This window comes from Primulina tabacum, chromosome 13 (assembly GCF_025594145.1).
Source record: "Primulina tabacum isolate GXHZ01 chromosome 13, ASM2559414v2, whole genome shotgun sequence".
Lineage (NCBI taxonomy): Eukaryota > Viridiplantae > Streptophyta > Magnoliopsida > Lamiales > Gesneriaceae > Primulina > Primulina tabacum.
Genome location: NC_134562.1, coordinates 30,598,956 through 30,616,945, shown reverse-complemented (window position 1 = coordinate 30,616,945; position 17,990 = coordinate 30,598,956). Strand labels below are relative to the sequence as shown.

Sequence of the window (17,990 nt, the reverse complement as noted above, 5' to 3'; positions counted from 1 at the left end):
AAGAATCTTGAAAATGTTGTGGCTCATATGCTTAGTCGACGTGGTTTTACTTGTAAGTTTCCATTGTCCGCGGGAACATGAATAAATCAAATCGTTCATTAGCTTTTTACAACTTGATTTGATAAAGTTCATTCGAACATGTTCGATGAAACACGTTAAAATAAACGAACGAACAAATAAAGCTCGAGTTTCACAATATTTTTAGTCTGTGGAGGTTCTGTCTAAATGAGGTGCCACTGCCTATAATTCATCATACTAAAATGATTAGAAATCGAAGAGTCCATATCTATCCAAATGAGGTGCCACTGGCCTTTAAATATCAAAGGCCCTAATTTGCAATCTGCCTCATAAAACAGAGACCAAACACAGTCTTAGAGGACTTGGGCTTAATTCTTGAATTTCGGAAGCCCGTTTCATATGTTTTCACGCGTGATCGTATGAATGAAATTTGATATAAAAAAAAATTGTTTATTTTTTCGATAAATATTTGCATCTCCGAAAAACATAATAAATTCATACTCGTTTTCTCCAAAAATCAATGTCTTGTAAGTTTAATCACTCACACAATAATTCGGATTTGCATCTTTTGCCGTGGCTGAACATGTGATGTGTTCTTTTAACACGAGATGATCTCGTTACGTTTGACAATTTTTCTAATTTATCTGACACTATATGAGTTCCATCAGATGATCAATTGATCATCTCGTGTAAAAAGTACACAGTACATTATACTGTGTTTTCAGCCACATCAAATGATTCAAATCCAAATAATTCTACTACCTTAATATATTCTATCTGAAAGTATTATTTTATACGTTTTAAACCAAATATGACCCTGAAACTTTCTATTAATGATTTCTAACTTTATATAAAAAAAAAATCGTCAAAGAAACATATAAATTTGCCGCTACAGTGACATAAATCTCTCTCAACATAGCGACGAAACAAAAATTCTCAAACTAAATACGGATTTGTAGGCCTATGATATGACAATTTGAGTGTGTGTTGTCGTATGGATAAAGAGGAAAAAAAAAAGTAGCTAATCTTATCCTAATGAATTCGTTGCATAGACACAAATATTTTTGACTCGTGTAAGGTTTGAAAACTACACTCGATATATTCTCGTTTACCTCATCGAGTAAGTAAAACTTTGCTTTCTTTTCATGCAAACCAAACTTTAATGAAGATCCCACATGCAGCCATTGCTTACTCACATCCATTCATATATATATATATATATATATATATATATATGAATGGATCGAAAACACATCGATATATTATATTAAGATCGAATTTTGACTGATTAGATAACTGATAACGATATACTATTTTTTTAAAATGTATGTATGTATGTGTGTGAATGACTATGCTTGGGGCTGTTTAATAATGACAAATTTTCGTGATCAAATGATGACTCCAAGGACTTGGTAACCTATAAATGGTAACACATCACCCCCACATTCTACAACTAACTATTATTTTTCCATATTAGACCACCAACTTTTTACATATTAGTAGGCTCGAACATTCCTTAATTACCTCATGTATAGATCTATGGATTTTAAAATATTTCCGGACTTCAAATTCAATCATATACTTTCTTTCTTTTTTGGGAGAGAGATGCATTCCAACTACTCCTTATCTCAAACCTTATCCCCATCTGTGTGTGTGTATATATATATATATGCATGCATGCGCCAAAACTCGAGCGTATAATAAATCACTGCTTGGTTCGAGGATGAAATGACGAAAGATGAATAAAATAACATGACAATATTATTTAGAGTAGGTCTCTTGTGAGACGGTCTCATGAATCTTTATCTGTGAGACGGGCCAAGTCTATCGATATTCACAATGAAAAGTAATACTTTTTCATGGATGACTCAAATAAGATATCTGTCTCACAAAATACGACTCGTGAGACCATCTCACACATGTTTTTGCCTATTATTTAATAATGACTTGTTAATGGTATTAAACTTTTATATGATAGTAATAGTAAGAGTGGAGTAGTGATCCGTAGATGATTTCTGATCGAATCCGTTGATGCTCGGGTACGTTAAACAGATAATTTCTCGTTGTTCGATTTTCGCGTTCCAAAAACATCTTCTGTTTTTTTATCTTCACGTTGATTGTAATATAAATGTGGATGGATGATCAAATCGAGTGAGAGGTGTTAGGAAAGAGTAATCACATAATTATTATTTATAAGAAAATAGGTTTAGAGATTGTATTTGAATAAATTCAAAAGAAAGGATAATTTATGGTCACTTACTATGTACGTAAAGGCGAGTTAACATTTGTCCCAGATGACGAAAACATCTGTCTATTTCACTTAATATATAAAAAGCAAACCCACACTTGGGACTGTTTCAATGGTTCGTGTGGCATACAAGAAATTGACTACTACAACTTTTTTCTAATAGAAATACGCTGCAATTGACCATTTGGTGCGAATATATGATTTAATATCTTTGTTTCATTCAACGTTTAAATTCAATTTTTTAGAATTGGAGCTAAATATTTTATCTCGAGACGACCATCGTTCACATAATAATTCGAGTTGGTTTCGTCGTAAATTGTTTAACAAAATATATAATTATTTTTGGTGACTTTTGTTTAACGCACTTCAGTTATTTATCACTAAATGTTGGATTAAAATCAGTATAAATTATTATTTTTCTATATATTTGCTTGGACAACACTCAAGAAATGCTTATGCGAGTCATCACGTGCCCAATGTACATCCGAAATTGACTCAATTTACGAGGAATTAAAGTAACAAAAAGCGTTAAGCAACATCCTCTGTGCATAAAATTTGGGTTTTGGGTAGTGGGTTCTAATAAATGTATGGATAACCCAAATATGATATTTGTCTCACGAAATTTGACTTGTGAGATCGTCTCACAAAAATTTTCGTGTAATTTTTTGAGCAGACATGATCATAGAGGGAGATAGATTACAAAAAGAATTTTATGAGAGGCCCCTGACCCAATCGATCTATATTCATTTTTTTTATTTTGGGGTCGTGTTGTAATTTTTTATATGAAAAACAATATCCGTCAAATTATAATAAAAATATTTATCTTCATTTAACTAAAATATCATTTGAAACTCAAATTTATTTCATTATTATTATTGTTCTTGTTCTCATCTAATATTAAAATCACAAAAAAAAAATTTGTAAAACGGTCTCATGAGTCATTTTTGTGAGACTAATCTTCTATTCAGATCACTCATGAAAGTATTATTACCCGTCCCGAACTACTTTAAAATCCCCAAACCCGAAAAAATCAGAGATCACCGTCTTCGTTTCGAACTTTCCTCACGAGACCTTGAAAATTTGTCATCTCTAATTCATTCTCATAAATAAAGATCGGTATAATCGATTTATTTTTTAAAAATTTGACGTGGTGCAAGCATGCAAATTCCACGTTCATTTGCAACGTATACAGAGTTGCTTGTTTCCTATCTTCCTGCATTACATACGTGGGGTCCATTTTCTACTTACGCATACCAATTAATCACTACATGCATATTTATAAATAATACATAAAAGAAAAGTGTTATTATATTAGAGGTGGTGTTGACATAATTTTGACATACACGATGTCACATCAGTGTATGTATATATATATATATATATATATGTTGCAATTCAAATCTTTTAAACCGCACAACAGCTCAAGCACCACGGTTCGATCGCTCTACCAAGCAGGGACAATTATTGCACCCAACAATCTATCTCCCAATAATTGCACTCCTTGCAATCAATGAGAATCGAACTCGTGACATTGGTTCTAATATCAATTGTAGGACCGAGCGCTTGCTGCTTTACCAAAAGCTATAGCTAGTGATAATGGAGCAACTCAAATCTTTTAAACTGCACAACAGCTCAAGTACCACGGTTCGATCGCTCTATCAAGCAGGGACAATTATTACACCCAAAATATATAAAAACAAAGATAATATACTAACACTAACACTGAAATTTTATAATATTGTAGATTAAAATAAAAAATATATACAAGGTAATTTTTCATTATTACTCTCATTATATGGTATGAGAACTAAGTTACAAAATTCAGCGACAAATTGTTTAAGCTTTGTTGGAGGAAACATTATTTTATTATTTTTATGAATTAGAAAAATATAAAAGAATATATTATATATAGGAATTATATATTATTCGTGGAGACAAAACACCCGTGAAGTGAATCGAGATATAAAATTTTATTATAAAAATGCCAATCGTTTTTGACTGGAAAAGAATTCTTTCAAGCAAAGGAATTAACCATACACTTCCCAAAACTAGAATGCCTAAATTGTACGATTACGTTGTCAAATAAATGAGGTCAAAGATTATCCAAAATGGATTAAATAATATTTAGTGGAATGTTGCAATTTGGCTTATACCATTTTACGGGGAAATTTTGAAATAGTAGCTTCTGATTTTTTTGGCAAATTTTATAGTCGAAACGAATTAGACTCGTCGGACCAATTCGTACCATCGTGAAAAATTAGCGAGTTACATATTGGTTTTAGTGGCTCATTTGGAGACAGGCTTAAATGGGGCAGTGGGTTGTGTCACGCCTCGAGCCCGGGTCCGTGGTTGCGTGACTGCACATTGGGCTCCGATAGCAACTACTTCGTATTCATTCTAAAATGATTAACACAAGTTGCTATAAAATTTATTGTACCTCGTTATAAACTCATTTTAAATATTTAATTTTTAAGATGTAGGACAAGGGTATCACGATCACCCCTCCTTCAGAACGCAACGTCCTCGTCGCGGCCTGACCACTCGATCCACCAACGCCGAGAATCTAGAGACGACTCCTACATGTTCAAGAGGTGGCTTCCGTCATTTACCACTTTGTCTCACATGTTCAAGAGATGGCTCCTACACATGTAGCAATTTGCCCCGCATAACACTTATTTTCCGATGTTCCATGTCGGTGATCGGCTCTGATATCATTCTGTCACACCCCGAGCCCGGGCCCGCGGTTGCGTGACTGCACAATGAGCCCCTATAGCAACTACTTCGTATTCGTCCCCGCTTTTACGAAAGTGATTAACCCAAGTTGCTATAGAGTCCAATGTACCTCATTATAAACTCATTTTAAATTTATAATTTTTAACATGTATGACAAAGGTATCACAGGTTGTGTCGAGACTGGCCGACTTGCCAATTTTTTTAAAATAAAATTTATGATTTGTTTGAAAACCGGTCGATTTCCAAACTTTTGAGTTGATAATTTGATTCCGATTACTATTTTATTGTTTGGTTTATAACATGCATTCTCAATAGGTACAATGCCATTCAACTTTTTACCGTTAAAAAAAAAAGAAGTTAAACCGGTGTCCTTTTGTCTAGAATTCGTGAGTATATTTTAGCATCACAAATTTGATAGTCCAAAAAAGCTGGTGTTGGGATCTTTTGCCCCATATACATCAAATTAGCAAATTTTCATAATAGTACTCGTTACTTTAGCAAAATATCTCAAAATTTGAGATGTTGCGTCAAGATTTATAGCATTTTTTATATTAAATTCCGGAACGAAATATTAAATTCGAGACTCAATTATAATAAGTTTTTTAATAAAAAAAAATTAGTAGCACGCCTTTGAAAATGATCACACAAAATTGGCTACACCTGTAAAATGTTTTTATTATTTAATTTAAATGCGGGCCACTGGGCAGGCCCGGGATTACGTGGTGTCGTTAATCTAAGAACGTAAAAAAAAATTATGTCCACACATAGTTTAAGCCAAGTACTTGTAAAATTAGGTTTCCCGAGAGAATATTTAATTTTTGTTTATAATTTAAAGTGTACGAGTAATAAATAAATAAATAAATATATAACTGAAATTAAAATTCAACAAAGGATTTTGGTCAATTATATTATTAAATTTCAATTTAAATTATATATATAAGTAGAATTGTTATATATAGTAGGTTTTCGTAAAAAAATTTCATGTTAAAAAGGAAATAAATTTGTAATAATATTCCAATTTTCAATATCGTTAATTAACTTATTTTTAAAAATAATAATATTTCTCATCATTTATCATATATTTATTTAAAAAAAGATATTGATTTTGAAATAACATTAAAATATATATATATATATATATATATATATATATATATATAAATTAAAATATTAAAGTACAAATTTCACTAAAGACAAATTTGTTCAAGAAACTTAAATCTAAAATAGCACACAATAATTACGAACTATACAAGCATTTACAAATTTTTGTGTAATTCTTTAAATTAAATAAATAAATGTTAAACATAAAAAAACATTATTTGAAAAAAAATTAAACTATCTTAAAATTCGTTATAATATATTTTTGAAGAAAACAGTTATTAACAATATTATTATTTTATAATAAGGTGTCACCATTATTAAAAAATATTAGAAATCAAGAGTCTAATTAAATTTTTTGTCAACGAAAAAAGTACTCAAGGTAAAAAAAAAATAATTTTACCTAAATTAATTTAGGTAAGAATTGTGTGAGACATACTTATATTTCTAAATTCATTAAACGAGTCGATTAATATTTTGAGTGAAAAATAATAATTTTGATATAAAACAATATTTTTTATAATTATGTATGGTAGAAGATCAATCACACAAATAGACTCACGAGAATGTCTCATAAAAATTTTTGTGAAATAATTTTAATATTTTCTTATATTTAATTTAAATATATATATAATATATTTATTTTTATATTGATATTTTAAAAAATCATTTGAAGACACATTAGATATTTCAGAGTAAAGAAATAAATATGAAGTGAATTTAATAAAAAATGGAGTGTAAATAACATCCTTTTAATGTTTGCATTGATCGTATTATTTCATTTCATTTAATTTAAATTATAATTTTGAGTTTTGTGTTACTTCGATATATTTAGTTATCTATACTCTCTAAAATATTAAATACACTATAAAAAAATTTATATAATATTACTCTTTTCGACTTTATAATATAAATAAATTTTAAAATAAATTTTAAAATGTTCAATAACCAACAATCAAAAATTTCATCTAATATATTTTTTTAATTTTATTTATTTTTTAAAATTTTGATAGACAAATAACATAAGATTTTTAATATATTTCTCTGTTCTTTTTATTAGTTGTAGTTCAACTCAGTCAGTATATCAATTGCAATGATAAATAATTCAATTTGACGGCAAAATTATTATCTTTATTTGAATATGATATCAAATAATATAAAATATATATATACAATAATTAAATATATTCATTATATTAATACTTTTAATTATTTAAACATTTATATTCATTAATTTTAATATTATTTGAGATACTAGTAGTATTAGTTATAAAGTAAAGTTTCACCCAATTTATAGTTGGAAGAATTTGTAGCTTAGTGGGAAGCAAAGTACGCAAAAACACGAGTAACCTAAAACTGAGTTCGCTACCAACTTTTGTTTTTTAGCCATTCTCACAGGCTACGCGTGTCACTCAACGCCAATTCATTCTACCAACTAATACATACACGCGCCCTTATCTATCGGTGGAATTATTTGTTTCTTTTTCAAAAAAATTAAAAATAACAATAAGACAAAATTCAATTATTTATTTATTTTCATATATTTTTTTATTTTAATAATTCTTATTTATCAATGCGATGTACGAAGGTAAAATCATTTTTTTAAAAATACAAATAAATAAATAACATTATTATATGTAATATAATATGAAAGGAAGAAGAGTTGTTCTCTTGTGAGACGATCTCGCGAATCTTTATCTGTGAAACGGGTCAATCATACTGATATTCACAATAAAAAGTAATATTCTTAGCATAAAAATTAATATTTTTCATAGATGACCCAAATAAGATATCTGTATCACAAAATACGATCTGTGGGACCGTCTCATTCAAATTTTTGCCAAGGAAAGAAATTATACTCTTTTAATTCTTATGATTTAAAATCAAAAAATTTTAATTTTAAATATTTCGACCTAATATTTTTGTCCTAAAACTTAGAAAAAGTACATAATTAGCTACTGGCAGTTAATTTTGCAATAAGGACTAATTTTTTTATTTTCATTAAATTTAGGGACCTAAGTATTATAAAATATTGTGGATAATTTTTTTTTTAATTTAGAGATAATAAATAGCTCGGTATTTATTATTTAAATCTATTTTTTATAATAAATATTTTAAAATATATAATAGTTGAGTATATAATTTATCTATTGAGGTATATTTGCATTAGTTAATAATTATAATTTGACGAAAAAGTATGACACTCATTTATCATAAATAATTTTTTTAAAATAAATATAATATATTTTTTAGAAAAATAAAAATGTGTAAATAATTTAATTTTCGTAAGACTAATTGGACTTAATATCAATTGAGTTCAAACATAAAAATTATTTTTGAGTTGAATCATATACCAAATGGTTCATTTACAATGATTTATAGATAAATTTTAGATATAATAATAATAATAATACACTCATCATATTACGAAAGTTTTATCTTCTAAGACTATAAAAAATATTAAAAAAACATAACTACTAAAAAAAATTAAATCAAAAACTTTTAAAATATATTAATTTTTTATACGAAATATACAAAATGTGTTACTTGAGCAGATATAAGTGAAGGGGTGATCACGGTGCGGTTTTGCGGTTTTTTTTTTAAATTCAAACTGAATTGTCATATGCGATCGGTTAGTATTTTGAAAAAATAATCGCAGTTTTATATGAAGAATTAGTTTTATGGTTTTTAGCGGTTTCAAGCGGTTAAGGTCGGTTTACGGTTTTTTAATAAAAATATTAGAACATATATTTTATTTTATTTGAAAACAACAACAATATAATGTTTTCAAATATAAAATATGATTCAAAGCATATAAAAATAAAAATAAATAAAACAATAATTAAGATTCAAAACTAAGTTAATAATTCAATAACACAACATTTTCATAACAAAAATGACATTTACACTATTTTATCTTTTTTTTTTCTTTCAAATTTCAAACAAAATATTGTAGCAAAAGAAATAAGAGTAGGTTTCTTGTGAGACTGTCTCACGAATTTTTATCCGTGAGACGGGTCAATCCTACCGATATTTATAATAAAAAGTAATACTCTTAGCATAAAAAGTAATACTTTTTCATGGATGACCCAAATAAGAGATCCGTCTAAAAAAATACGACCCATGAGATCGTCTCGCACAAATTTTTGTCAATAAAATAAATACTCTAATAAAAGACTAATATGAATAATAATTAAGAAGAAGATAAGATTTATTTATAAGAATAATAATTTTGAAAAAAATTGAGATATAATGAATGACAACTTCTTTACTTGAATATGTTTACAAATTATTATAATTTTAGGTCAAATATTATGACAAGCGGTTTAGGCGGTGCGTTTGGTGCGATTTTGGCAAAGAATAACCGAACCGCGTATGCGGTGCAGTTTATGATTACTATTTTTAATCGCAGTTTTTATAAAATATTATAAAAAACGGTATGTCACAATTCGGTTCGGGTGGTTCGGACGGTTAATAAAAAAATTTGATCACCTCCAAATATCACATCTAAAAAAATCTCAGAATTTTGACTGCTTCTCAAATCCTTAACTGACATATTTTGTCATGGTAATTTAAAAGTGGTAGTAAATAAGAAAAATGTATCAAGGTAAAAACTAGCATATTATACATACTGCTGATTAATTAAAGTTGAATCTTTCTGTAATAATTAATTTTTGGTATGTCGATGAAACTTTTTAACCTCTCTACTCCAAATTCAACAATCTTCTTTAATCCTACTTTTCTCCTACAATTTTTTTTCTTCCAAAAACTGATAATTTTAATATAAAAACTGATAAATTTCATTTTAAAATTTATAAAGAAAAATTTTCTCTTCTTATTATTTCCTATGATTCACATATCGAGTATGTCACGTCCCGCTAATATATGTTAAAGTTAATAATTAACTCACCATCAACATTTCACTAAAAATTTAATAAACTGCATATGTATATCCCTATTTTTTTACAAGAATCGATGACTTGTATTTTATCTGACACTAAGATTTTAAGTTTGTGACGAAATATCAAGTTAAAGACTTAATAGTAACAAACTAACGATCCCCTCTCCCAGCGCAATTTTTTTTTTACATGACAAAATAATTACTTGCACCAAACATGCCCACAATTACACAGATTTGGTTCAAACAAACTTCTCTTGAAATTTATTTTTTGGAAAGGAAAAAATTTGTAATTTTAGAAACAAAAAATACAAATTTCACCTAAATTTTGGTTGGAGTCTTGTGGGAAACAAACCTCGCAAAAATATGAATAACCTAAACCTTAGTACGTTTTCGTTTGAGCTTTATTGGTTGGGTCATTTAAAAGTTTGCTACTGAATTCTGTAATTTACCCACTCTCACCGTCTAGGCGTGTTACGCAACGCCATTTAACTGTACCAACTAACACCTACACGCGCCATTTCAATCGGTGGGATATTCGATTTATTTTAAGCACGTATTTGAAATTTAGAGTTCAATTAAAATTAAAAGAATAATAATATAAGATGTGTAAAAATAATGGATACAAATGTTCAAATAATTTAGAAGTACAACAACTCCTAAAAAATCGTCTTATTGATCAATTTTTTTAAACTGATATCAGATCTGATATATAAAAATGTTTTTTTATGTTCAAAATATTATGCTTTATTGCAAATTATCGTTTTTATTAGTTATGTTGTGAAAAAATATTGTATAATATATGTTAATTTTAGTGAAATCTATTGTTTTTCACAATAAATATAATCCGAAACAATTTATCCCACAAATATAATTTGACCATCATACGACTTATTTGAGTTGCAATGTTATTAGATAATGTCGTTCACTTAGTTCAATGATTAATGTTTTGTTCTATAGATGATATATTATATAACATAAAAATCTTGTGAAATGGTCTCGCGTGTCAATTTTGTGAGATATATACTCTATTTGGATTACCTATGAAAAATATTATGTCTTTTGTGATATGAAACGAATTAACTCTGTCAATATTTTTAATAAAAACTAATATTTTAATACTTTTTATACAAAAAAATATTTTTTTTTATTGTAAACATAAGCATAGTTGATTAATCTCATATCACAAAAGATCTACGTTACTTTTTATGTCAAAAATATTATTTTTATAAATATGAGCAGAGTTGATCCGTCTCATATCACAAAAAACCTACTCATTATATAACGAATAGGTGACGGTCTCACGAATCTTTATATGTGAGACGTGTCAACTCCACTGATATTCACAATAAAAAGTAATACTCTTAACATAAAAGTAATACTTTTTAATGTATGACCCAAATAAGAGACATGTCTTACAAAATACGACTCGTGAGACCGTCTCACACAAGTTTTTGTCTTATATAATACCGTGCTCTCAATTCTATATGTTGTATATTTTTGCAATAAGAAGAATGTACTAATTATTAGCATTATATCTGTCTTGGAGTTTGACAGATACCTGATTTTTATTAGGGCAAAAACTTGTGTGAGACGGTTTCACGAGTCGTATTTTGTGAGACAGATCTCTTATTTGGGTCATCCATGAAAAAATATTACTTTTTATGCTAAGAGTTCTACTTTTTATTGTGAATATCGATAGGGATGACCCGTCTCATAGATAAAGATTCATGAAACCGTCTAACAAGAGATCAACTCTTTTATTAGATACATATATATCTTAAACTACTTGTATTATAAATTTATTCGTTATTATTTTTTTTAAAAAAAGACATTGAATAACTGAATTTATTGCATCGGTTTGTCATGGATAATCCAATTAAGTTAATTTCAAAAAAATTCAATTGACATGTTATTAAATATATTCAGGTTATCATATCTTTGATAAAGAAAAATATATGGTCGAATACTACTTATACGAATTATATCAAATACATTAATTTATATGGATTTGAAATAATCCGGTTACTATAAATTTAATATTCCAATAAAAAAATACATTTTCTTGTTATTTTTTTAAAAATTTTTTTCCCTGTCAAATATATTCACGTTCCATTTTACATTCGATTACAATATATACTATCTACTTGTCACACGTACATTTTGCATGTATTTAACTCATTATAAATCTAAAATGATGTTTTATTATTAATGAAATTCTTATTAATGAAATTCAATATTTTAAAGTTTTTATAATACACTTATCTTAAGCTCTGCATGCATAAGAAAAAATGTATTATAAATTTATTATGAATAATAAAGAAATAGAAGTGAAAGATATAATTTAGGAAAATATTATGTAAAATCACATTAGATAAATAAATAATCTAAATAATTTTGTTATAACATTTGATATTTATAAATAAAGGGTATTTCCCTAAATATACTTAAAAATATCAAAATTAATTACCAGAAGGATATCTGCATTAACAATCCTGAATAGATAGATTATGGAAAAATTATAACTTTACTCTTACAAGTTGACATGTTAGGAGTATAGTATTGTAATTTGTTAATATTTCGTTTCATTGATTAACATCGATTTTTTCTGTTTTGGTCATTTTTCGCCCGAAATCGATATGTATATCAAATATTACTATTTTTGATATTGATACTCTTTTATATAGTTCATATAACTAGAATAAAACCTATATTATGCATGTTAAACGCTATATAAGTAAAAAGTAAAGAGAAATGATAAATGTTATTATTTATCGCAAAAATTTGTGTGAGACTGTCTCACAGTTCGTATTTGTGAGACAAATATCTTATTTGGGTCATCCACAAAAAAATATTATTTTTTATGCTAAGACTATTACTTTTTTGTGAATATCAGTAGGATTGACCCGTCTCACATATAAAGATCCATGAGATCGTCTCACAAGAGACCAACTCATTTTGAAATGATAGATGTCGTTTACCTTTTTTTGTTTGAATTTCCTACATGAATTAAGTAGTATGAGAAAATCAGTGTCAAATAAATAATATTTAATGAGATTAATTTTTTACTAAAAAATATCAAAATAAAAAATTCGAGTCAGTGATGAAAATAAAATATTTAAAATATGGAATTGAATTTAATAAAATAAAAGTATATTTTCATAAAATCACGAAAAAACAAAAAGATGCAGAAGGGCAAAGACGGAAGTGTGGATCTGGTCAATCCACATTTGACCAAGTTGTTTTAGGTAAATACAGACAAGCCGGGGTATTTTCGTCAATTCGTATCATCCCTCTTTGTTTTCCTTTCTCATGACAACTAAATATGATACACAGAAAACTGAAGAAAGATTGACATATCAGATACACACACATTCAAACCCCAAAATCCAACTAATATATATTATGCACGAAAAGAGAGTTGGTTAAATCTGTATGAATTGGCGTGGCATGGCGACGAGGGGGGATATGTGCGTGGAGGGAGGTGATGCGGCGGCGAAGCGAAACCGAAGTGGATTAGCCGGTGAGGAAAATGGTGGCCGGAAAAGGCTGAAGGGGTCGCCCGAGGGAGATGGTGGCGGCGATTTGTTCGATGCTTTGCCGGATGATATCGTTCTTTGTATTCTCTGTAAACTGAGTTCCTCCGCGGAATGCCCCGTGGATTTCATCAATGTCTTGATAACGTATGTGTTCTACTCTCATTTTCATGAGATTTTTTTTAAGAAAAGAACTTTACTTTGAATTTGCGTGAATTAAAAGTTGGACTGATTTTGTCGTTTTCTGTTGTTCATTTGCAGATGCAAAAGGCTGAACAGTTTAAGCCTCCAGCCGGTGGTGTTATCGAAAGCCTGTCACAAAATGCTGGCAATCAAAGCGAAGAAATGGTCGGAATCCACCAACCGATTCCTCGTACGATGTGTGAATTCTGGAAGTGTCGAGGCATGTTTCATTCTGGGCATGGTGAGTCCATTGGATTGGAGCAATCTGTGGTGTGTGTTTCTTTAATTCACAAGATTTGATTTTTTATTGTTGTTCGTTGCAGATTTTGTTCTATTGTTTTCAAAACCGAGGAGACGGGGTGGCATTGATAGCAAGGGCTGCGATTACCTCCCACGCGCACGCCCTTTACTCCCTCGCCGTGATCCAGTTCAACGGCAGCGGCGGCTCGAAGAACCACAAGGACCTCCGCGCCGGAGTGGCGCTCTGCTCGCGGGCCGCCTTCCTCGGCCACGTCGATGCGATGAGGGAGCTGGGCCACTGCTTCCAAGACGGCTACGGCGTGAACCGGAACGTCTTGGAGGGGCGGCGCTTCCTCCTCCAAGCCAACGCACGCGAGCTAGCCTTGGTCATAACCACCACTCCGGGAGCCGTGGTACCCCGTGCGTGGCTGCGTTGGAGCCCTCACCGCCATCTGCAGGGCCCGTTGATGAGTGACTTCGGATGTGACATACCCGCAGCGGAGACTCACCCGGCTAACCAGTTCTTGTACGACTGGTTCTCGAGTCGTGGCGGGGATCCATCTCCAGGGCTCCGGTTGTGCTCTCACTCAGGCTGCGGGCGGCCGGAGACGAGGATGAATGAGTTCCGCCGGTGCTCCGTATGCGGAACTGTGAACTACTGCACTCGTGCTTGCCAGGCTCTTGATTGGAAATACCGGCACAAGGCGGAGTGCGGAAACGAAGGAGGTGCGGAAGCCAATGGTAACGGACGAGCACTTCACCGTTACGGAGATTTGAACGCTCTGATTAATCTAAACGAAGAAGCCGAAGCAATCGCGTAGAACTTAATACTGTGAATTCACATTTGAATAAGAAGGATAGTTTTGATGAGCTTTAAATTATGTAGGGGTGGGCAATGCATCATGAAAAGTTTAGGTCTTTATGGTCCAAATGATGTGAGTTTCTGTGCACATTAAATCGAACATAATATTTCATAATTAACCAACCACATCAATTCTTGAAATCCTCCATTTCCAATCACAAATCCTGTGCCAAGATCGAAACGTCATGTTTGAACTCAATATACAAAGTCTTTGTTTCGTCGCTGTCGACAAGAAATTTAAGAATCAAAATACGAAATATTCCACTGATCGTGGTCTTGGTCTCCAAGGGCAACCTTTCTTTAGAGTTTTGCATGGGGCCAACATATGAGCGGATGCGTCAAAATAATAGTGAATTTGTATGTAAAATCAAAAGAGTATACAGACAGTGTCTGTTTGCTATTTAGCCATGTGTAAATTTGCATCACCACGTGTACTAAACTTCCAACTTCCAACAAAAAATGCAAGTCAAATATAGAAACAATGCGTATAATTTTGTACATAAAAACCATTGTTGGAAAAAATGTATTGTGTAGATTATGGACAATGACAAACGGTTAATAAACTCAGGATTAAGATAGGTCGGCCGCAATCAAAGGCAAACCTACTTCCAACTCTTGTCTGGCTGAGGTTTTTGCCACAAAAAAAAAAAAATTTGAATAAATTATATTCATAGCCCAGAGCTCTCTTCGGTCAGATGAGTCCATGCTACGTGACCATCTGACGGAAAATTTGTCTAATAATTTTGATCAACTATTTATTTTTTAAAAATAATCTTGTTCTAAAATGTATAGATCCAACCTCCTACAAGAAAGTGAGTTGGGTTAAGATTTTTATAATCCACTTGGGAGTGATTCGTAAAATCTTTTAATCAACTGAAAAAATGGGTTAAACCCACTTATTTAACAAAATAAAAAAAATATCTATTAAAGCAAGTATTTTACTTCTGGAAATTTAAGATAGTGAAAGTATTAAAAACAACTTTAACGTGATCAAGTATTCAAGAGATTATTATTAAAGATATAATAGATTTTTTGTGAGACGGTCTCACGAATTTTTATTTGTGAGATGGTTCAATCCTACCGATATTCACAATAAAAAGTAATACTCTTAGCATAAAAAGTAATATTTTTTCATGGATGACCCAAATAAGAGATCCGTCTCACAAAATACGACCCGTGAGATCGTCTTACATAAGTTTTTACCATAATGAGAAAAGAGGAAAAATACGTAGAAGAAAAATGTCAAATGATATAACGGTTGATGAATTTTGAAGAAATTTTTATAAATTTTTTTAGTTTTTTAGATTTTATTAAACTTAATACACTATAAATGTTTGATGTTAATGATATTGATTGTTGAACTATTTATTAAATATAACGAATAATATATATGAATTATGATTGTTGTTTTTTATGGGTTAGCCCGCGTAACCCCAAACCCAAAATAGATTGGATCGAGTACAGATTTTTCCGGCCCATCAATTGGTGGACCGGGCCATCATGCCTATCTTTGCGAGCTCAGCTGACTCTTTTTTTTTTTTTTTTTTTGAAAGATAAGGATTTCATTTATCAGAAAATTGTTTCCAAGTTTAGAAATTGTTTAAGAAATAATGGGACTGAATCTATAAACGATAAATCCTCTCTTTCATGCAAAGCTTTAGCAAAAAAGTGTGCTACTATATTAGCTGTGCGCGAAGGCAGCGGCGGAGCCACATTATATGATGACAGCTCAGGCGGTCTAATTTTCTTTTTTAAAAAATTATATGTAAAATTTAGATTAATTTGATGCATCAGTTTCAATTGTCCAATTAGGACAGCAAAACATTGCAGCAACTAACATGACTTACATGACCATCTATGCAAGTTAAACCACTTTGACAACTCTAAACTAACTCAACGAGATGTATATGAGGATGACAATGGACGGGGTTTCGGTAGGTTTTCATATATGTCATTTCTATTTATTATATTCATCATCATCTTCAATCTCATCGGGTATCGATTTCATCAACATCTCCAAACCTATCGAATGATCAGATATTCATATTTTATTCAAATATCATATTAGGACTTATAATTATATTTTCTTAAATTTGAATTATTTCGAGTAAACTATGGATATTTACTAAATCGGTAAGAACAATAAGGAAAAAATATATAAAAATTAGCAGATTAAAAATTATAGGAGTAATAACAAAATATTATAATCAATTTATCTGAACACAATTATCCAACAAAAATAACATAAACTCAATACTAATAATTTATTTCATTTCATCCAACTAATATCATTCATGTCATGTATGACTAGGATTCTTTAAGATCCGCCTCCATCTCTATAGCCGAAAATCTCCATACCCGATTACTCATTTATTTAATATTATAAAAATCACCTTCATACCCTCTTTCATTTGGATCGGATATCGGATTTTCCATCGGATTTGGAAAAATTGTCATCCTTAGTTAGCAAGCTTATTGGTATGCTGTTTCTATTTTTAAATTTTTACCGTCATTATCTTTTATTTTATTATTAGAAACCCGGAGAATATGTGTTACAATTATCTTAGTAGCATAAATTTAAGGTAAAAGATAGGGCCAGAATCTAAGATGTATTTGTTTCCAATAAATTGATCGTTTTCAGTTTTTAGGTACATTTAAGACACTTATTTATTTCAAAATTTATTCGTATTTATTGTCTATACATTAAGTCATAAAAATATATATCAGTGACACATTTCAAAGAGTTAATTTAAAATTATTTTATGAAAACACTAATTCAAAAAACAATATTATAAGCATCTTGTGTTATCTAGAACAATTGGCACTATCGATTTTTTTTTTAAAAGTGATATTTTCAAAGATCAATATTAGTTCATTAAGTAATTAAAATTCCACTAATTAAATGATGAAAAAAATCAAATTATCAAAGTAAAAATTAGTTCATCTTATCATATGCATTTTTCTATTTTCCCATGTATTTATCTTGGTAGGTAACTTGTTTGTTTCCGAATAAAATTAGATTTAAAAATAAAAATGCTTTAATAACTTTTACAAACTTTTAAATTTTTTTAATCGAATTACACCAATTTTTTTATAAAAAAAATATGATATAAAACTTTGATTTCCAACCTCTCTTGGCAAATTAAAAACCAACGACCTATTAAATTCATTGAA

General features: G+C 29.8%; 1 protein-coding gene across 1 annotated transcript; it reads left to right on the top strand.

Annotated features, from left to right (window-relative positions):
* Positions 1 to 13,391: 13,391 nt before the first annotated feature.
* Positions 13,392 to 14,821, top strand: LOC142522616 (F-box protein At1g67340-like). The gene is made up of 3 exons (XM_075626111.1): positions 13,392 to 13,678; positions 13,793 to 13,955; positions 14,038 to 14,821. The coding sequence occupies exons 1-3, from the start codon at positions 13,431 to 13,433 to the stop codon at positions 14,773 to 14,775; spliced, it is 1,149 nt and encodes a 382-aa protein (XP_075482226.1). The 5' UTR covers positions 13,392 to 13,430; the 3' UTR covers positions 14,776 to 14,821.
* The last annotated feature ends 3,169 nt before the right edge of the window (positions 14,822 to 17,990 follow it).

Excerpts from the sequence above, each read along its gene's own strand:
- LOC142522616 (XM_075626111.1), top strand. The coding sequence starts at position 13,431 with ATGAATTGGCGTGGCATGGCGACGAGGGGGGATATGTGCGTGGAGGGA. Across the intron at positions 13,679-13,792 it reads TTCATCAATGTCTTGATAAC|ATGCAAAAGGCTGAACAGTT; the intron begins GTATGTGTTCTA and ends GTTCATTTGCAG. Across the intron at positions 13,956-14,037 it reads CATGTTTCATTCTGGGCATG|ATTTTGTTCTATTGTTTTCA; the intron begins GTGAGTCCATTG and ends TGTTCGTTGCAG.